Source organism: Mixophyes fleayi, chromosome 4 (assembly GCF_038048845.1).
Source record: "Mixophyes fleayi isolate aMixFle1 chromosome 4, aMixFle1.hap1, whole genome shotgun sequence".
Taxonomy (NCBI): Eukaryota; Metazoa; Chordata; class Amphibia; order Anura; family Limnodynastidae; genus Mixophyes; species Mixophyes fleayi.
In genome coordinates this window covers 136853817-136877548 of record NC_134405.1, presented here as the reverse complement: position 1 = coordinate 136877548, position 23732 = coordinate 136853817, and the positions used below count along the sequence as shown (strand labels likewise).

General features: G+C 36.9%; 1 protein-coding gene across 3 annotated transcripts in view; it reads right to left on the bottom strand.

The window, feature by feature from the left end:
* SCAPER (S-phase cyclin A associated protein in the ER) overlaps positions 1-23732 on the bottom strand; it is a 204954-nt gene that overhangs the window by 52259 nt on the left and 128963 nt on the right. For all 3 annotated transcript variants that reach the window (XM_075208424.1, XM_075208425.1, XM_075208426.1), the window contains exons 24-25: positions 12399-12522; positions 628-857 (exon numbers count right to left, since the gene is read on the bottom strand). In XM_075208424.1, coding sequence (XP_075064525.1) covers positions 628-857; positions 12399-12522 — 354 coding nt within the window. The remainder of the gene's footprint in view (positions 1-627; positions 858-12398; positions 12523-23732) is intronic.

The window sequence follows — 23732 nt, the reverse complement described above, 5'->3', positions numbered from 1 at the left end:
TCCAGCCAGGTCGCTGCAGTCTTTGTCCGAAAGTGTATGATAATAATATTGTGACATGTGAGGTGGTCAAAATTGACTGCAAATGACTGGAAATTAGTGTTATTGAGGTTAATAATAATGTAGGAACAAAAAAAAGAGCAAAATTATGTGATTTGAGCATTTTTTTTAGCTAGTTTTCTAAAAAATCCAGATCCAAAACCAAAACCAAAGCCAAAACACACAAGGGCACTTTTGCTGAAACCAAAACAAGAACTTAATCCAGATCCAAAACAAGAGGTTCAGTGAACATCTCTATCTAATACTGGTTTAAAAACAGAGAGAGTTGCTGTGAGATCACCGGCCTTGCCCATGTGCATGAATCAACGCATCCACACGGTGCATTTCTGTAAAGCAAGTCTGACTAGCTGACAGTTACTCTATGTCTGTCTATTACGTTAGAGAAACATGGCATGACCTAACATGGCAGCCTGCTGCAGAAAGTAAAAGTGAGCATGGTGAACAGATTTAGATATGTATAAACACTTCAGTTATTCCATGTATATTATACAGTTAATAATTGGCTCTCTTTCCTTTTAAGAAAAATGAAAAAGAAAATCAACAATGTCATTCATTGGCAGACGCACATACCTAATGATGTCTTGAATACGGCCAATAAAAGCATCAGTTGGGGATAATTTAGCTTTGGTTACTGGTTTTATTTTGATGTTGTCTGTCTGTCCGCTTTGAACCAGAGAACTGGCAGTTAGACATGAAAATATCTTGCAGCAGAGATGGAGGAGTCCAGTGGTTAGACCATCAAATACCTGCTTGGTAACGCTTCTTCCTACAATTGTCTTATCTTCATCTGGGACAAACAGCTGGAAAACACAACAGAAATGTAATACGTTAGTGCATGTCATGCTTTCATTTGCAAAAAGTTATCTGCATAAATTTCAAGAAGCCAATGCACATGTCTCATTTATTTTTATATTGATGTGCTTATATTATAACAACAAGGATTGACATATAGAAGACTACTAGTTACTGAAGTACTATGCAAAAATATATTTTATTTTATTTTTACTATTAAGTGTTTGCAACCATTATAGACACCAAGGCAGATACTGTCCTGATTTAGGCAGAACAGCCTGCAAGTTGGGAAGTATGTCCTATTCTCCACTGCTTGGCATAACAGAGCAGCTGTGAACGGGTGGCATGAACACCTATAGTGCACACAGCATAACAGGGGTGTTTTAAAAGGAAGGTAAGGAGGCTGGCATAGTGTTTCGTGATGCGTGACCACACACACAATTGTGCGCATTGTACGATTCCTCAACGTAAAAAGTTATGAATAGAAAACAAATGTAAAATGAACAAAAGCATAGTCTTTTAGACTTCCTCTTTTCCACATTAGAATGCTCTAAATATACTGAAAATTTAACAGTTAAGTAAAGCTCACTTAAAAGTGAAGCAAAGTTAAACAAGTTCAACATATGAACTTAATTTCAGATATAGAACTGTATTTAACACTACAATCTTCATGCATCAGAAGCCAAGCAACTTTCAGTCTCTGGCTTTCCACTTGCCTTCTTTCCCTTCCTCCTATCATGTTACTGCCTTATCCATCCCTGAATCACACAAGATCAGCACAATCACTGAAATACTCTGTGCTACAGTTTCAAAAGTGAGTACATCCCCAAAATTCAGGGGATGAAAAGCAAATCGAATAAGGTCCTTAGACCCAAGTCAAAATCAGCCCTCTGTAAAACCTCACAGAAATTGCTCTAGTTACAATGGATTTCTCATTCTATGATGAAGCACTGTGAACAAAATGCAAAGTGGTTAACTGAAGCAGCAAGGTGTCAAAATATACTTCATGTGTATGACTCTGAAAGTCTGACTAACCAATAACTACAGCAACGTCTGACAGAGGGCTAAAGATATGAGAGTTTGCTATAGCTTAAATTAATGTTGCTTAATTTCTATTTTCAAATGGAGAAATTAATTTAATATGACATAACCAGCAGATATAAAATATATATTGGTTTGTGTGTAAGGAAATCCATGAGTTCAGAGGGCCATTATTGCAAAGGTGTCCTACTCTGACCTAAGAGAACTAATTATATAGTTTCTTATGGACCAAGTCTTTCCCATTTCCACATCTTGGGCTTGGAAAAAGTAGCTTAAAACATATGTTCTAAATATACCTCGAGCATATACAATAATTATTTTTTCAAACTATAATAATTAATTACATTACACTTTCAGCAATATGTGAGCCAAATCTAAATATAAACAAATGGGGTCTTGTCACTATCATTCAGTAGACAATTTTTAGGCATACTGTATGGGGGTCATGTTGTAAAATATTAAAACTATGCACTAAAGCTGAAAGAAGCAGACATAATATTCAGTATACAAAAGGACAAACAATTAGCACATTCTTTTTTTTTTCCTCAGCAAAACATGACAGAGATGAGTCACATGAACTATTCTACCTTGTTCGGTGCCGTATAAGAAAGAGGAGTGCAGCGTCTCTCATGAAGTGATTAAAAGGTTAGCAACATAAAGCAGTTACCTGTACAATTAATCTATTGTCTGTGATACCCCCACACTGCAGAAACACATGCTCCTACGAGTGAACACGTTATAACAAGATGCTTAGGGCACATACAGGCACGCCTTGGCCTTTCAGCATTCTCTGAAGGTTTTTCATGGCTAGAAGCATTATTTTTGGTAAAACACAGGGATGTAATCACAAAACCATCTTGCAATTGTCCTGTTAGATCTGCACTGATGAAGTATCTCCTGAACTGAATTGAAGCAACAGGTTTTGTTTCAATACCAATAAGAAATTAATCAATTTAAATAAAAGAAACTTGCCACATAGCATCTACTGCTTTCAGCTTCCTCCACATTCTCAATCACTCTAAAGCCATTATTTTAATATGCTTATGCAGTATGATAACAGTACGTCATCCGAGTCCACCACTAATAACATAGGCTTATTTTCTATAAAATATTCAGTGAAGCATGCAATCTTTACATCTGAATATATTGATATGAATGGCAGCTGGCAAATTTGCTATCATGTTGTGATAACACCAGGGATTAAATGTATGAAAGTCCGGTTTTTTCAACTCGCCGGAAAACGGCGAGTTTCCAGCTAAAATTTAAAGCGGCACTGGCTTGTAAAGGTAAGTTTGCCTTTGCAAGCCAGCGCCGCGTTAAATTTTAGCTGGAAACTCGCTGATTTCCGGCGAGTTGAAAACACAGGGCTTTCATACATTTACCCCCAGGTATCATATTGCGGTAGTAAAAAGAGTTCAAAATATTGTAATAAAAATAAAAACATGGACTTGCTGCCTGGCACTGCCACGCTATAATTTTGAACATTTAAGGGCCAATTCAAATTCCCATTTTCCCACATGATAATGATTCACGTGTGAAAAGTCAATAATTTTTTAACCTTACGACATTCTAGTCACCTTTTTGCACTAGTGCGATCAAAGAAAAACTTTTTACGTATAATAAACAATCCTTTTGGCACAATATTTTTGACCACGTATTACTGAAATATCACCTGAATCTGCTCACCACACTTTTAGGTGGTTAAAACATTGAGTGACAAATGTGCTTGAATCTCACTGCAGGACATAAATGTATATTTTATTTAAAAAAAACAAAAAACAACCCCCCCCCCTCCCCCAAAAAAACTATTTTAAAAGCCTAATCTTAAAAGCCGGTGCAACTGCATGCTATGAACATCTGCCATTAGGGTAAACTATTGTCCGCTGTACCTGTTCTGTTAACACTATCTGAAGATGGTGAGAACACCCCCAAAAAAATATTTATTCAATTATTTTTGTCAATGTCTCCTGGCCATATACTCACTGACACCGCCTTTGTATTAAAAAATATAAGTGAAAATTGAATGTGAAAATGCAATTTATGCAATTCACATGCCGTATGGTAAGATAAATGTTGTAAGCGTCTGCATGGGTTTGGGGAACAGAGCTTTACCAATTCATTTCAATAGCCTGCTCATTTCAATGGTGTTTCCAGCATGTAGAAATCAAACTGAAAAGAATAGGATATGACCCATTCCATTATACCATAATCTGTAGAAAATAAAATAAATAATAATAATAAAAAAATAGTTTATTTGAATAACCCCCCCCCCAAATAAAACCTGTTGTTTTCCCCTTTATTGTAAAATAAAATATTCTACCCCGATCCTTCCAGTGGGAAATTCTTCTTTCTTATCAATCCAATGGAAAATTATTATGTTTTTCTAATGCAATGTGAGAAACAAACCCCATAAAACCTGTTGTGACTGCTACTGGCGCCTGTTACTGAATGATTTTGACCTAGAGAAACCTAGATTAATTGCTCAGCCAATCGCAAGCATTTTCCCACGGTGGCTATTTGTGATTGGCTAGCGGCTAAGGTAAGTCACGGTCAAGTCAGCTTACAGTCTCATAGCGAGCTATTACATCAACTTTTATGTTTTTTTTCTTAGATTGCAAGGACAGAAGAAATTCTCATTGGAATGTCCTATTATTTTACCACAAAGAATGTAAAGATGATGTTTGATTTTAAAACCAGAAGGTGATTAAAGGCTTGGGTGAGTTTTATACAATTACATTCTATTTCATTTTTTTTGTATTGTGGAACAACATGTCTCAGCATGCATTGACAATCATTGACTAGAACATTGGTGCTTATGGTTCATCAAACACTGGCATGCCCTTCCAATCAATGGCTGGCAGTGCCTGTTGGAACATGTAGTCCCACAATAGCTGGCAGCAGTTCCTTAATATTTGAGGCAAAAACAGCTGGGGAATCAGTGCTGGATGACTTTCCTGCTCACCAACCCTTGCACGTATGGCAAGTCAGTTCAGTCTGATGAGATAAGTGAAAAGGTATGCTAGTTTTGTGCGCTTATCATGCCGGATTACATCAGACCCTTTGAGGTCTATTTTTTTCCAATAATAGTTTTTATTGAGATTTTTTCATTTACATGGTATAAAGAAAAGATAACATTAAAATGTGGGAAAAGGGGTTGGAAAGGGGGAAGGGTGGGGAACAAGGATGGTAGTACACATACAGTACAGTAGATTTAACAGCGTATAATTTCGGAACCCAGTAACAATATTTAAATTGGTATCACACTTGAGGTGTATTTTTAAAAGTGTAAAATTTTGTTTTTTCCATTATACTGATTCTTTCCAGTATAATGGTAAAGGGTTCATAAATCAATATTTATTATACTAAAATAAAATATAAATAAAGTACAGACACTATTTTTAAATAAACTTTTATTGAAATAAAAGCTCACCAAAGCCTTGTTCCAATTTATTAATAAAAACAATTCTACTTGTAATCTAATGAGAATTTTACATGTCATTTTTTAAATCTAAGGCACTTTATCTTGTAATCTAAAGAAAAATCTTTCATCATGTAGTCCACCGAAAATGTGATCTACCGTACTTTTAATTTAAACCCTCCTCCCCAATAAAATATTATGTGAACTCCCCCATAAAATGCGAATGCTTGGAACTCCACTGCAGAACGACTGAACTGAATTGTTGGGGAATCCCCTTAGACACTCAATCAATTGTAATATCACAAGCAGTTTCCCATGCTAGCCTCAGTGTGATTGGCTGGCAACTTGGGAGCCACAGGGACTCCATGCTTTGCTTACACATCAAGAGATCAATTGAATTACTGATGTGTGAAAAAAAACAAATTACCAATGTTGGGGACTTCCACTCATGTCCATGGCCCATTCATATCATGTAAGGTCTAATTACATATGCAGTGTCTACCTATAGTGCACAACTCCACTGAAATGAATGGGCCATTGATATGAACAGAAAAAACCGTTAGTGTTAACTACTCCTATAGAGTTGTAAATAGATGTTAATTCTGAACCTTTTTTGGGCTCAAAAATGTTCCATTTCGGGCTAAAAAAATAATGCAAAAATTACTAACAAATTACATGAAAACGCTCAGCACTAAAAAGTACCATCCAAGCCATGCTCCGCATAGCGTCTGGCTTGTTATAATGTTACACCAGTCGCAACTAAGGAGAGAAAGTCTGCATCTTCAGTAAATTGTGTGAGCAGCTTTTTTCACACTAGCATTCTGGTGCTTTAATCAAGATCCTTCATTGTCTTCATATTCATGCATCTTTTTCACAACAAAATATAGCTTTGTTTCCCTCACTACTACACCAACAAATATGCAGAAAAATGTCTACACAACATAAACATATATGGAAAAATTCTGACTTTAGTGAATGGCTAAAAGCAAGGGAATGGGTTAAATATGGGTGGATAATGTTGCAGCACCCCCTTGCTAAAGTATATGCATTTCTATTACAAGATTGTCTGTGGCTATAGCCTGAGGGAGAGTTTATATAAAAACAAAAGCTTTAAGACATCCGCAAAGCAGGAGGAAATCTTTCTTCAGCTCGTCAAAAAAATCACTTTCTAAAGTATAAGCGTCCACGAATAAAACTTACACATTGTCATTTTAGTTTAATGCAGGTATTTCTTATATTCACTATTCAGGTGACTCACAGGTCAAAGCTTCATTCTTCGTGTAATGCTGCACTCACACAACTAGGAAGGCTTTAACTATCTTTATACATTTAAGTCTATTCAATGGGCAAATTTGTAATCTGGTATTTATGGGGGAAAAAAAATCACAGAAATAGATCTGGTTGGAGCACTCACCAAGTCAACAGTAAATGTATGTTCAGAGTAATTTCTTTTGTAAATTAAATTATTATTTTAAATTGTTCCAAAATGTGAGTTTAACACATACATACAAGGGAAAAATAATCACTACAAAAATTGAGCAGAGTCAATGGGGTTTATCTATGAATGGGGAAGAAATATGAAAACACAATGGATATTGTCAGATGCTATTACGCCAATATTGTCTCACAACTTATACATCTGCGCATACCTCCATTCTGCATTTTCACAAGCAGATTCTTTGTGCTACATTTTGTGGATTTCTCACTAAAATGCACATCTGCAAAAGGGAAAAAAATCACCTTAAAGTACAGCCTACAATCCCAGCTGACCTGACCTTTCAATTCATTCAACTTTTTTTGTGCTCTCCTATAATACTGCTTATCTGATCCTCATTTACTTATCAATTATATAACTCATAAAAGAAAATCAACATTAGGGCTGTCTTTCAAGTATTAAAATTTGTCATTTTTTGATTGTTATTTTGTTCATTAGTTAATGCACCAATAGCATTGTACTTTCCCAATAAAATTTCATTTAGACTAAGGAAAATGCATTTAATTTAAAGTCATGGCCAAGTGCTGATTACCTCCACCTCTAAGGTGATGAAAAATCTATCCAATCTGCAAAGATAAGAAGGCTCTGTCAACTTCATTAACATAGTAGTTAGTACTACAACTGAATGCTATGTGCAATTCTTAGCATATGCTCATATATGGACAATAGCATAGTACCAATTCTCTGCATAGATGTGGTATCATGTCAGCCAGTAAAAGAGTTAAATTCCATTATGACATGATCATGAAATAAGTATCTGTTCTCATTCTGTATTATAATTGTAAATCACCACTCCCAGCATACTGGATGCAGTTTACAATATCGATTCTTACTCCGTTATATTTTATGAAACAACTAAAACACAGGGGTGCTTCTGTCTTGACCCGTGGTGAATACCTGAGGCGACACCTAGGGGAATCTCTGAATCTCTGAGAAAGAGGGAAGATAAAAGTCTATGTTGCATCAAAAAGACCCAGCTATAAAGTACGGTAATTTTTAAAACAATACAAAAATAATACTTCTACAAGGGCTGGTGTCAACACTGTCCATCTTGGGTGGTATAAGGGCCTGGAACGTCTCTGTGGGTCCTGGGTGCATACATATTCTTTTCAGTTGTTGGGAATGAATCTGGTACATCATAGAGTATTAAAGTCACATATTCACACAAGCTAAAGCTGGAACCCACCAATACATTCCCTTGTAACTCTGACAGCCAATCCAAGAGCAGCAATGTACTATTCATAAAATAAAATATATAAAATATGATTCAGTCTTCACCTCTATTAACCAGAAATAAAATCTTGATAGTGGCAATTTGAGATACCTCTGCTTGGGGAGTGGCTATATAGCTGCTAAACACAGAAACCAATACTAAAGAAAAAAATGGGGTAGGATGTGCTCTCTAGTTCAATATCCACACCCCTGTACATTGCTCTGCTGCTGGCTTCTCAACTGTTCCTCCTAACTGCTAATAGTATACTCTAAACACAATAATATACTCAAACATCCTCACTTGTAAAACCATTCACAACACTGTATTGACCAACAATATTTGCTAGGTTGGCCATACATTGTAAGCACAGCAAAAGTAGTCATCAAATGTCCAGCTTTTGCAGAAATACAATTAAAATTTGCTATTACGTAGAAACATTTCTACCAATACTTCCAACTTAGGCACTTCCACAATTCGGCTATGCCGAAAACAGTTGCTCTTTTACAATACCAGGGGCTGTCTCAGGAGGTCAATGAAAGGCTTAATTTCACCTTTATGCAACCAAGTAGTTAAACCAAGACCTCACCAAAACACCCACATGAACTGGCTTGGGAATCTGACTCAGGGGGATGTCATAGATGAGGAGGATTGGGCTGAAATAAGAAAGAATAAAGCCAGCAGCCCACTTTGTATCTAAATGAAAGAAAATGCCTACAACATTTTGTTAAATTGGTACTACATCCCAGTGAGGCTAGACAGAATCTATCCAGATGTTTTAGAAGATTGTTGGTGAGGCGGTTCTGTTGCCAGTTCCTTTGTTCACATCTGGGGGCAATGCCACAGAGTAATCTCTTTTTGGAGAGAGATTAAACTTTTAGTAAGCTCGATTCTGGGTATAGATATTCCATAGTCTTCCGAAATGTTCTCCTCCCTGGCCAGTAGCTGAGGTGTCCCCTCAGCTACTGGCCACCAAAACAGACTGATCAGATATATTATGTGTCCAACCACTTGCCAGCTAGCGAAGGCCTGGAGGTCCCCAGGAGCCTCAACTAGACAAGCAATCCTTGATAGAATTTGATATGTGTACTAAATGGAATTTATGACTAGCATTATCCGTAATACCTGCAAAGCATTTTGCAAGACATGGGAACTGTAGGCAAATTACTTCCACATCCGTAGGTTCTTCACCCAATATCAGTTTACATTTCTTGGCATAGGTAGGTTTCTTGGCATAGGTAGGCCCCTTTCCCTTGACCCAATCTATTTTCTCTTCTCCATCCCCCAAGCCCAACTGATTCCCACTCCCCACTTCTTTCTGGAAAAGCAGTCATCATTAGTGAAACCTATTTGTTATGTCGATCGAGATGCACCAGTAGATACTTCCCGCAAAATCGATATGTTTTGAGGTGTACTTAAAGCTGATATTTTGAGACATTTATATATATATATATATATATATATATATATATATATCTATATATATACATTATATATATATATATATATATATATATATATATATATATATATATATATATATATAGATATATAGATAGATATATAATGTTGATCAGTGAATAAGTAAAGTGTCTAAAAAATATTCATCAATATAGCCCATTCTATGTAGTTAATCATTGTATTATTATCAACTCTGTGCTGCAGGCAGTGGTGGAAGTGTGCCTCCAAATAGTATTCAGTTTTCACATTTAACAAGCTGAAATTCTTTTTTTTAGAAAGGAATTTTTACTTGTGAGTCGTATATTCATTTTTACAGAGATAAAAGAAAGATAACAGTAAACCACAAAAATAAAATATCATTATACAATACTTTAGTTATAGTTTTAACCACAGCCTAACTTTCATGCTGAGATGGAGCAATATTTGCCCATTTCTCCACCTAAATTGCTGGAGCTGGGTCAGGTAAGTGGTGATGGAAGGCTAGTTTAAGATGAGCATTTTTTCTCTCCATGATTTGCCTGCAATGTGCACCATTCATCTTTCCCTGCTGCTGAAAAGCATCCCCATAACATGATGCTACCTTTGCCATACTTCACAGGGGAGAAGGCAATGTAATGTAATGCAGCAATGTTAACAAAGTCCACAATTTATATTTTTCTCATAGTTGCTCTTATTACTGTTCGTTGAAAAAATCTATAGTACTCTTCAAAAATGTAAAAGAAGTTTTTTGGTTGTTTATAGAAACCATTTGAGTTTTACATTCATTTCATGATTCTTGTAATATAAACTATATTATTCTATTTATAAAGCACAAAATATTATGCATTGCTGTACGCCACACGGATCCTATTACAAACAGATTACAGATAATGATGAATCAGAAAAGGTAGAAGTGGCTGTGTGCTAATGAGCCTAGACTTAAGAACAGCTGAATTGATTTGACAATGAATGTTCATTACAAGATATGGTTTATAAGCAGGGAAGATGCACTAGAGGAGAGAGTTCAGCAGTACAGTGCATGGAGGAAAGATCATTGCAGGAAAGTATGATATGGGAAAACATTCTAGTTCTAATTTCCATAGCTTCTTCCCAAGTTATGATAGACATCATGCAATTCATTCTAATCTCTCCCATACAATATTGCTGCCTGCCTGTTAATTGCACTTACCCATCAAATGTTAGGCATGTAACACATACACATGGATGGATGAACTGATGGGTAGGGAATGTAATGACAGATATTGCACTGCAGCATAAAAGCAATTGTGTGTTATGAATGTTTCACAGACTAGCAAACAAGAACAGCCATTAAATGTCCCTAAACAGTCCAACTTATGTCTGATTCAAAAGGAGTTATGTAAATTATTTAAGGCACATACATAGATTTTCAATTACCAAACGACTTGGCTCGGAGACAGATTTGGACACCAAGCCTTAGGACGAATGTTGTGTCTGAATATCTTAAGATTATGAGGTACTGATAAATTATGAATGAAACTGTTATTTAAATATTCAGTGTGCTTTGCAAATACTGAACTGCGAGTATCAGAAAGTATTTAGAAATCCTAGAATTTGAATATTTTGGTGTGTTGAAATATGGGGTTATGTGAAACTGATGATGATCATTTCCGATTTGTTGTTATAAGACGTTTGTAATTGTGTCTGAGGCTTTTGGCCAACCATTTTAATTTATAAAACAAAAAATCTCCCAACATTTCAAATGGTTATGGCAGGAGCGGAAGTGCAAATAAGACTTAACATTGTCTAAACAGACACTATTGCTTGAGTCTGCAAACAAATATTATACATGTAAATATAGAACATAAGCTATTTGTAGCTACAAAACTATATAGCACAAAAAACATGGTCATTGGGAGATATTACTGTAAGACTTCAATACATTAAAATAGCAATGTAACTAAATTGAGAGACTGTATGTAAATGTCACAATTATCAAATCAAAATAATTATGGAGTAAATTCACTTTACTGCTTGATTTCATCATTTTTAAAGACAAATAAACCAATTGTTTTTCTTTAGCATTAAAAACACTTGTAGAGCCAGCAGAGAAACCATTATATTTTACTAGCACTTTCTGACAAATTAGTTTTACTTTCAGTCCAGCACGTTGAAGAATACCTCACTATATAATACATTTAGGAGCCAGAACCTTGGGAGACAACACAATGGGGTTATCTATGCAGGTCAAACGTTTTACCTCAGCACCAAAAGAAGAACAATTTAAAAGGAAAATCTGTACATCTGCCATAATTATCAGGATACAGGAATCATTCAGATTGAACAATACCAAGGGGTAAATGTATCAAGCTGAGAGTTTTCCGGCGGGTTTGAAAATCCAATCAGATTCTAGCTATCATTTATTTAGTACATTCTACGAAATGAAAGCTAGAATCTGATTGGTTGCTATAGGCAACATCTCCACTTTTCAAACTCACCGGAAAACTCTCAGCTTGATACATTTACCCCAGGTCTCAATACAATACACCACCAGTTGCATAGAGGCTCATTGCACTGTGAAATAACTTAGGGTCTGATTCATTAAGAATCTTAAATGAAGAGGTATCTTATTTCAGTCTCCTGGACAAAACCATGTTACAATGCAAGGGGTGCAAACTAGTTTTCTGTTTTGCACATAAGTTAAATACTGACTGTTTTTTCATGTAGCACACAAATACTTGATAGCTTATTTGGACATTGAAATTTAAAGTTGATCTTTGTGTGCTACATGAAAAAAGTCAGTATTTAACTTATGTGTAAAATAGAAAACTAGTTTGCACCCCTTGCATTGTAACATGGTTTTGCCCAGGAGACTGAAATAAGATACCTCTTCATTTAAGATCCTTAATGAATCAGGCCCTTAGTCTTTAACTCCTGATCCTGACCATAATTACATGGGAACATACCGATAGCTGCTGTATAAGGAGCTCCAGGAGAAATGTCATTTTACTGCTCAGCAGGACGTAGGTACAATTCTCTGGACAGTTACTACAAGTCAATGTGTAGATATTCACAGCGCTGCAGAGAGACCTACACAAAACAAAGAGGAAATAAGTTATCAATCAGAAATATGCTCCCATCACACGAAAAAACCTAAAAGAAACACATTTACTGATTCATAGATCCTTAATATGGAAAGGGCTAATCACCACAACATGACACAATGTTATCTGGAGAGATGTTCATGGTTATTTGGAAATAGAAAACATATCACAGACATTGATGATGGAAGACAAATCATCATTGTGTTAGCTAAAGGTGGTCATCCGTGAAATACAGTTGTTCTGTCTGATTTCCAAATGTCTGGATCTGTATCCAATTCTGACATAGGTGGGTGGCCAAGTTTGACAGGTCAAACTGTTCAGCACTGGCTAGATGGGGCTTCCTTTGTGAGGTGGGCTGAAGACTACATGTAAATAGCGATAGCGCATTTCTGGCCATGACATGAATTCTGAAGGCTTTTATTTGGTCTCACCCATCTAGGCGGACCCCCAAACATGCAACTATTGCTCTAATTTGGCCAAACTGTTGTATGAGAATTATCACATGTGTGGAGGATATCTTCAGATAGGAAAGAAACACCCATCAAGATGCATTATTGATAGCTTGTTAAATAAACACAAATATGGAGATTTGGAGTGATGAAATACAAAGCTAGAGAGATATACCAGTATTATAGTCAACTAAGGAAGACAGTTATATGTAATATAAGCCATATATATATAGGATTGTAAACTATGTAACTTCAAACATGTACTATTTCCAATGGTATTCAGCAAAATAGATTAAAACAGCCATACAACTACATAGAGGATAGAATATTAATGTTAAAACTGCCAAATTGTAGAGACACTTCTTGATTCTATCATCTTAAAGACACTTACATGATTTTTTTGCATTAAAAAAACTGGTAGAAAACACCACCCAATGCTATTAGAGCTATGTGAGACACTGATGTTTATTACTATTCAGTCTGATATATCATATAATGGGGTTTACGTGTGACATAGAATATTTTTGCGCTAAATATTAATTCCTATGGTATTAGTCACATGTTCATGGGTATTATAGGCAACATTATATTACACCTTCTCCAATGCTGCATTTTTCATCAATCTCAGCATTGTTAGCCACTCACTCATACTAGTTGATACGACTGTATAAATGTGTGAGATCAAACTCCATACTCTCTAATTCATTACGGACTGTTTTATCCACTTAACATCAATCTTCTCACTCCTAAAATAACAATGACTCTCCAAACTCTAATTCATTACTATACAAAATGCAGCACGCTTCTTATCTGTGTCATTACTGTACAGATATGTAGCACGCTTCTGATCTATGTCATTACTGTACAGATATGTAACACGCTTCTTATCTGTGTCATTACTGTACAGATATGTAGCACGCTTCTTATCTGTGTCATTACTGTACAGATATGTAGCACGCTTCTGATCTATGTCATTACTGTACAGATATGTAGCACGCTTCTTATCTGTGTCATTACTGTACAGATATGTAGCACGCTTCTGATCTGTGTCATTACTGTACAGATATGTAGCACCCTTTTTATCTGTGTCATTACTGTACAGATATGTAGCACGCTTCTTATCTGTGTCATTACTGTACAGATATGTAGCACGCTTCTGATCTGTGTCATTACTGTACAGATATGTAGCACGCTTCTGATCTGTGTCATTACTGTACAGATATGTAGCACGCTTCTTATCTGTGTCATTACTGTACAGATATGTAGCACGCTTCTTATCTGTGTCATTACTGTACAGATATGTAGCACGCTTCTTATCTGTGTCATTACTGTACAGATATGTAGCACGCTTCTTATCTGTGTCATTACTGTACAGATATGTAGCACGCTTCTTATCTGTGTCATTACTGTACAGATATGTAGCACGCTTCTGATCTATGTCATTACTGTACAGATATGTAGCACGCTTCTGATCTATGTCATTACTGTACAGATATGCAACACGCTTCTGATCTATGTCATTACTGTACAGATATGCAACACGCTTCTGATCTATGTCATTACTGTACAGATATGTAGCATGCTTCTGATCTATGTCATTACCGTACAGATATGCAACACGCTTCTGATCTATGTCATTACTGTACAGATATGCAACACGCTTCTGATCTATGTCATTACTGTACAGATATGCAACACGCTTCTGATCTATGTCATTACTGTACAGATATGTAGCACGCGTCTGATCTATGTCATTACTGTACAGATATGTAGCACGCGTCTGATCTATGTCAAGCACAGCTACAAAAGAAACATTTTCTGTGACCAGTGTTAAACAAAGGACATAGTAACACATTTCATACCCTCACTCACACTTTGTATATGTATTAATGGACCAATATGAATGCCAATAATCCTTGCACTTGTAAGTTATCCTCACCCCTATGTATCAATCACCACATTTAAAGCCATGAACCATTAATTTCTCTTTTAGCTATGTATCTGTAGGCTTTTCAATTCCCAAGTCAATTATATTGCTACAGTTCTGTGCAACATGTTTTTTTAAGGCTCACACTTATGTTTTGCATAAACACACGTTTTTCGAGCAACAAAATGTAATAAATGAAAAAAGACAGTTAAAAATCTAAACGAGAAGTAACTGAATTTTCATTAACAATGAGTTCAACAAACAGCGAATATCACAAATTTAATTAAGCTTTTTCAGTAGTATAAATTCAAGGACTGATGTTGTTGTCCCCTAAAAAACTACTACTGACACCATACGAAACATACTGATTTTGCTGACAGAAATCTTGGTCCCAAAAAAAAAACCTGGACAAAATGAATGCGTAAAGCACCTGTACCAGATGGTTTACATATGTATAAGCTCAGACAGTTTAGCTCAGTTATTTCTAAACATATTCAATGGTACACATTTATAACATGTTTAATAACTGGTTTGATGGCATTAGTGAATAACAAATGTGTAGTAGCTTTAATCAAGCAACATATTATCTTGCATAAAAAGGGGCACAGACTCGAGAGAAACATATAATTTTGCCTCTTTATAAGGAACTAGTAAGGCTTCACTTCAATTGTAAAGATACAATAATAAAGGTTTTCCCTGGCACAGTGTGAATTTAGTAATAAGTGTGGTCATTTAGAGAAGGTAGCAAATAAAAACAATTTTTGTATGTATTAAAGCAAATGCACAGCTACATTTAAACATGATTAGTCAAGGTCCAAAAGAAACAATTAATCAATTGTAAACACCAGTTCACAAAAAAGATGCCTCTGGATCTTGAGGGCGTAGTTGAGACCAACTGAATAGTGAGTTAAATGGAAGACTCAGCTATGAGGAAAACATGTCAGACTCCCTTACACTATAGAAGAGATGGTTAAGGAGGATATCATCACTATATATATATATATATATATATATATATATATATATATATATATATATTGCTTGTAATGTATGATCAAAATTTTCTCATAGTACATAATTCTGAAACCAACATTAACCTCATATCTGCTATAAAACACTATTGAATGTTATTTTGCTTTGTGTTGATCTCTTTATTCAAAACCTAATAAAATATTTTAAACAAGGAAAAAAGAAAAGAAATAGCAATCAGAATAGTGTGAGTAATCTGACTGGCATACTGCCCTCTTTTATACTATAATTCCAGGCCAGCGATCTTCTTATCTCTCTGCCAACGATGCTTCTCTTATTACTATGCAACTCTAGTACACAGCTGAAGTCTGACCTGCTTTTAGGTACTGTATAATGGGATTAGTTGTGCACCCTTACCACAGACTGGTCAGGAAGATTTGTGTTACTGGAGGGAAGATTGGAATCAGTACCAACAATATATTAATCCTATTACAAAAAGCATCAAGAACCACCTGTTCTTGGCTCTCGTCAAAAGAAATTTTAGAGATTTACCTGACAGAAGCAATTGATGCATAGTTTAAAGTCTCTCTCCTATAACCGACACCTACATATTCATACAGGGTAAATTTCCTATTCTAAAAGCACAACCTAAGTAAATATATTGCTAGAAAGCTATAGCAGAGTAAAAATGGCAGCATACAAATAACTTGTTACAGTAGGCAATTTCAGCTCTGTGTTAAAGACCTGTCCCAGGTATGAAGGTATGGGTATGGAAAAGGCAACAAAGTTGATCATTGGGACGATTTTCAGTTATTGTAAATTGTGGTTGCTGGTAGGTGCGGGAAGTAACATACTAATATTGTGCACAGCAGTCATGGTGCATCTTTTGAATTGTTTATAATTCTGCTATACACTACCATTATCAGAGGTTATGTCACAGCCAATGCAGCCTGTGATATGTAACTTCTTGAGCTGCCTTCAATCTGCTGTACACAATGCTGAAAAAGAGTCATAATTTTCAGCTTCAGTTTGCTTTTAGGGGAAGCTGAATGGGGAGGGCACCTTTCTGTATATCCAACTTCAAGACAACTCTCCATTCCAATGCCATCCTCATAAAGTTAATTTGCCTCTCTCAGTCACTCAAGTTCAACAACAGAGCACAGCAGATATCCAGTTTTTTAACCCCTCCATGTGCAAGATGAGAGCTAAATCTGACTGCGAACTGATTGTTATTGGATTAGAGACAGCTAGCATTGACCAATAACAATACAGGCAGGAGTTTCCTGTACTCCTTATTGCCAAGTCCAATAACACAGCAATACAGGTAGAAAAGGGCCAGGTCTCTGGCAGAGCAGGCAGCACAAAGTAAATTACAACATGATTACTTGTGACTCGCTCAACAGCTAGACATTAGCAATCAAACGTACCCTGCCTTCATTTGTATGTTTACAATGAAATGTAAAATGTAAAATTGTGAATCTATCGTACCGTTGATCATCTTCATCGAAAATATATTATATACAGTGGCGAGGAAGCATTCTTGAGGAACTCCTACACAAGACTGCATTTATACCAGTTAAACAAAAAAACAAAAAAGTGTAATGGGCAGAAAATAAGACATCTCCAAACTAGTTCTCCTCTAAGCCTTCTCCCATGTGTACTCCCCCCCCAATCCTGCTGCCCTGGATCTAAGTCTCCTCTCCCACACACACACAATATTTTTCTTGTTAAAAATAGGGATGTGCACCGGCCACTTTTGGTGTCTCGTGTTTTGGATTCGGATTTGCTTGAGGTTTTGGGTTCGGATTAGTTTCGCAAAACACCTGACGAAAGGTTTTGGTTCGGATTTAAGGTTTTGGATTCTGATTTATTTTGAAAAAAACATAAAAAGTGTTAAAAACAAGTTTTTTTGGTTTATTTTCACTCCTACGCTATTATTAACCTCAATAACATTCAATAACAATCATTTCCACTAATTCCCAGTCTATTCTGCAGAATCAGTGAACTTTGTAATATTGCAGTACCAATGGACTTATACTGCAGGATTGTTTTTGGATATTTTTTTTTTATTTCTTTTTTTTATAATTACCGTATATACTCGAGTATAAGTCGACCCGAATATAAGCCGAGGCACTTAATTCTACCACAAAAAACTGGGAAAACTTATTGACTCGAGTATAAGCCTAGGGTGGGAAATGCAGCAGCTACTGGTAAATTTAAAAAATAAAAACAGTGCTGGATATCGTTAACACTGGGCTCCCAATAATACAAACGTGAGGTTGTAAATAAATATATCAAAATTTATTGTTATTAAACATCAATAAAATTATATAAATACATAATATATACCCATATCCTAATAAATTGTACACAGATGGTTAAACTAAATCCTTTGCACTTGGTATCAAGCCTAATAGGTGAACACAGATATAAATAACATTCACTAAAGACAACTCAGATCATTAATATAGAAATCAATGAGACAGTCTGTGGATACTAAATACATGTGCCAGTTCCATGTATTCTCCTTTAGAAGGTGATGAGCAGTTACTCCTAAGTGTTCAGAACAGTACAGTAATTTAGGCTTTAGTAATGCAAAAGATGCTGCTGATATAATAGCTCAGATAAAGATAAGTTTGATTTTGTTTGCTGGAAGAAACATTTTAACAGAACAATACAATTTGCTTTGTGTGATTTAACCCTTATTATACTTGAAGTTTGGGATGTTTTTAGACTTTTCAATGATTTCACAGTTATGCAAAGGAATCTTCAGACACTTATTAATAGGTGACACAAAATGAAAATATTGGACTTTAGAAAACTGATGCAAATAATTGCAGTTGACAAGTCAGGGTACTCACATGTGTCTCTGACCAGCGGGGCTAGATGGAAATGTCCCGGTCTTTAGCTTTGACTGACAGGCTCCTTTTCATTTAACTTTATTGTTCCTTGTGCAATGAACACACAAAAACGGGCTACAATAAAATGATGGCTGACAGTGATCCACAGAGGCTGCAGATACCTGCAGATGAGCGGGGGAGACTGGAGACCAGGTAAGTGGGACTCGAGTATAAGCCGAGGGGGGCTTTTTTCAGCACAAAAAATGTGCTGAAAAACTCGGCTTATACACGAGTATATACGGTATTTTTTTTTATAACTTTTTTTAAAATTTTTCGTGCTGTGCTGTGCTGTGTCCTTCTAAGGGCATTGTTATTTCCCCAGCACAGCACAGCACAGCACAGCACGAGATATAGCAGGACAGAGGACCACCTAACACAACCTCCCTCTACCCTGATCAATGCCCGAGTGAAGATGGCGGCGGCTAGCGGGGAATTTATAGGATCCGAGTATCGCGAGATCTGACAGCGGGATTATGACTCAGAGCCTCGGTTTCAGTTTTGCAATTGGCGGGAATACCCGGATCTGTCTCGGATCGGCAACGTTCGGGTGGGCTCGGATTTCAGAAATCCGAGCACGCTCATCTCTAGTTAAAAAACGACATCGCAAGTTTCTATTTGTGTTTATACATTTTGACCCTTGTAATAACCTGATCTTTGTTCTTGGTGTTGAATCTGTTATTATTATTGTTTTATTGCAACCTTCTTTGCAATGCTTCTGATACATTTTTTTCAAAGATAAGGCATAGAGCCATCGATCTCACATCTGCTGACAGGTCAGATAGGTCTATCCCGAATGACTGCATGACAGGACAAGCAAAGGAGGATTATTCTTCTATAATCCACAAAGACTCACCAAGCTAATTGTTGCAGTCAATGAGAAGAAAAGTTCACCACCACCACCTCACACCCGGGAGCAACGCCAGGCTAGATGCATAACAGAGATGTATCTCAAAATGGGAGCCTGAAACTGGGTACTATGAAGAGATCTGACAACACAACCTGACAGTAGTTGAGCAGGTGATACATGTTCCAGTCCTGTCCACAGGAACCTAACACATAGTTCCCAAACAGCTTTCGAAATCCCTCTGGAGGACATGATATCACCAGGCCCATAAGCCACAGCAGATAATGGACATGAGTGTTCCACGGCTTGAGGGAAACAGTAATGGAGGCTAATGGAGGGTGAATGAGACTCCTGCCTCTTATTCCAGATTCTGACTGATACAAAGAAACCTTTTAACATTATTAATAACTGAAGGCAACGCCCATAAACATGATAAACACATTTAGCAATGAAATAAAAATGAATAGTTTCGACAATTCTTGTTGGTTGTTTCCTTTTTTAAAGACTAATAAAAAGAATCAGGTTACAAACGGGTCGTTTATGTCTAGACTATGAAACACAAGTGTACTAAATATAGATGATGGAGTATTAGTTTCATTAGCCTAGTCAATCTATGATAAACTTAAGCATTTTGGGATATTAGGACACAAACAAAGCTGATTGAACGGGGGAGGTGTTTTTATTTGGGGCAAATTGTTCATACTATCTCAGAATCCATGTAACCTGGAATTCCTAGAACTTAGGAATGGAATTTTATTAGCACTGGATAAGTAAGGGACAGGCTGGGCCGGGGGGGACCTGTCCCCAGGGCTGGTCCCATAGTGAGCTATCTTGGGCTGGGTCACTGGGCCACCTGCATTTTTTTACCTGTAAAAAGTTCCTAATAGGCTCCTGAGTCGAATCTTGTCCCCCGGGCTAAAATTTGCCAGCCCTCCCCTGGATAGCAGGGTATAGAGGGGACTTGTGCAGCCACACACCTGTGTCCCTTGACTTGTGCACCCACACTCCTGTGTCCCCTGACTTGTACACCCACACACCTGTGTCCCCTAATTTGTACAGCCACACACCTGTGTCCCTTGACTTTTGCACCCACACTCCTGTGTCCTCTGACTTTTGCACCCACACTCCTGTGTCCCCTGACTTGTGCACCCACACACCTGTGTCCCCTAATTTGTACAGCCACACTCCTGTGTCCCCTGACTTGTGCACCCACATACCTGTGTCCCCTGACTTGTGCACCCACACTCCTGTGTCCCCTGACTTGTGCACCCACATACCTGTGTCCCCTGACTTGTGCACCCACACTCCTGTGTCCCCTGACTTGTGCACCCACACTCCTGTGTCCCCTGACTTGTGCACCCACACACCTGTGTCCACTGACTTGTACAGCTACACTCCTGTGTCCCCTGACTTGTACAGCCACACTCCTGTGTCCCCTGACTTGTGCACCCACATACCTGTGTCCCCTGACTTGTGCACCCACATACCTCTGTCCCCTGACTTGTGCACCCACACACCTGTGTCCACTGACTTGTACAGCCACACTCCTGTGTCCCCTGACTTGTACAGCCACACTCCTGTGTCCCCTGACTTGTACAGCCACACTCCTGTGTCCCCTGACTTGTGCACCCACACTCCTGTGTCCTCTGACTTGTGCACCCACACTCCTGTATCCCCTGACTTGTGCACCCAGACTCCTGTGTCCCCTGACTTGTACAGCCACACTCCTGTGTCCCCTGACTTGTACAACCACACTCCTGTGTCCCCTGACTTGTGCACCCACACACCTGTGTCCCCTGACTTGTGTACCCACACTCCTGTGCCCTCCCCTAACTTGTAAGAAAACACAAAGAAGTTTCACCTAAAATGCACATGCTTGATCTTTTTGTGTATTGTATTTATATGTTTGTACACTGAAAAACATATCTATAAAAGATTTATTAAATCATTATTGAATCACTCATTCTTAAGGGTTACTCATATTTTGCAGGAAAATCCAGAGCCAACATAAAAAGTTTTTTTTTTTTTTAGAGGTGGCAAATGGGCAGTAGTCCAGCCCTTGTTGTGCTCTAGGTGTCAAACCAGACCACACCTTCTCCTCTATCTATGCAATGAAGAACTAAAAACGGCAAGTCTATCAACCACAACACAACAAGGGCCAATGGATACTCTTATGTAAGGGAATGAGCAGGCCCTGCCTGATGCTGCATTATTTTGTGAAAGTTGAATTCACCTCTTTATTCAGACTGGAAGACCCAGATATCTAATTTCTCTTTGTTTCCTTTCAATTTATTGGTTAATTAGGATTATTATTATGTTACGTATTAGTGTTCAGTCATCACTGCAGTTTGTGACAGTAGTAGTTGTTCTCCGGAATGCATTTATAACAGTGATTATTTTTTCTATTAAAGAAGAAAAGGCTTTAAAAAAAGATGAGAGATCAGTCACTGTCATGTCCTCTGTAACAGAGCTGAGAAGATGGATATTAAATTAAGTCACTCTACTCTGCACATAAAAACTTAATTTCAACTTTGGATTGAACTTGTTCAACAATGTCAGGAAAACAAAGTAAATATTGTAATTCAAATATGACTAAACCAAAACAATGACCAAGTATTGTAACAAATTGTTGATCCTTCCACAAATGAAATATCTGAGATTTGGAAATCTTTTAACAAAGATGATTGTGGGGAAAAAAACAAAAACTGGATTTGTTGCATGTAAAATAATTAAATAAGTGATGACATAAGACACTCCTCAAACTGTAACATAATCTCTAAGAAAACACATATTTAAGCTTTCCATTCCTTCTATAGGAGAATACATACCATAACATGCTAACTCCCCAAAAACAATGATTTTTCAAATGTCCAAGCAGAGACGTGAAACATAAAACAACCGATTTTGCAATGAAGTACGTATGTAAGATATATCTACTGAGGAAGTGGCGATGGCTTTCATGAATTAGCCCAGGCTTGGGTGGCATGATTAGGGCATGTAGATGTAAAACAGTTGTTATCTGATTCATATAGGAGTGTTTTTTTTTATTATCCGCACAGGAAATTTATCAACAATAATGGACCTCCCTATATTTCCAATATAAATTTACCTCTTAATATTCCAGATAGATAACTATAAGGTGGTGCTCTCTCTGAGCTCAACAAAATGTCATGTCACATGATTGCAAAGAGAGGAAAAGTCTCCGTTGTAAAGGCACTCTTGTTAGGTCCACATTAACATATTAAAAATGTCATACTTTATTACTATTTTTAAAATTAATCCAAATTATACGTGCATCACAAAATTTTATTGAAAACAGAATAAGGCAGTGAATAGAGAAAATAGAAAGGTGAATGAAAACGATTGTTAAACCTATATGTTGCACTCCACTGCGAGATTTTTTATATATCGAAATGGTTGTCACTCTTTAATACCATTATACCCAATATTGAAAACTACTAGATCCGTTGGTATATTCATAAACGTTATTGCAAATCTTATCATGGTTTATAAATATGTCACACTGCACTAGTGCCTAGTTAGTGGACCTAACAAGACTGCCTCCGCAAATGAGACTTTTCTTCTTTTTGTAACTCTGATGTAACAACTGTGCCTGTAACACAAATTATCTGATAAATCTCAACCATCTTTAATGTCTTAACTCAAAAGATAACTTAGAAAAATGGTCATGGGGCCACAACCTTACACATGTGGATTAATGATTATTGAAAAATCAGCCACCATTGTGTAACTGTACGTTTCATTATAAACAAATAAGTAGTAAACAATATGGTCAGGTATATGTAACAGACCATGGGGCAAACATGGGCATCTCAAAGATGGGCTGAATTTTATCACACATCTTGTAAACACCATGCTACAAAACACCCCCAGTCGGAAAATGACGGAAGATGACAGTAAAGAAGCATTTTCTCATGTTGGTGTTGTGAAGTCCTTGTAACTTACTACAAACGCTGTAACTTGCAGAATTTCCTTGTGGATAGGCAATCTTTGTATGAGAATATGAATTAGAGTATGAAAAGTGAAACATAGATGACTTAGAAATATTATATATAAATAAAATGACAGATTTAGCCCTTGGGCTAT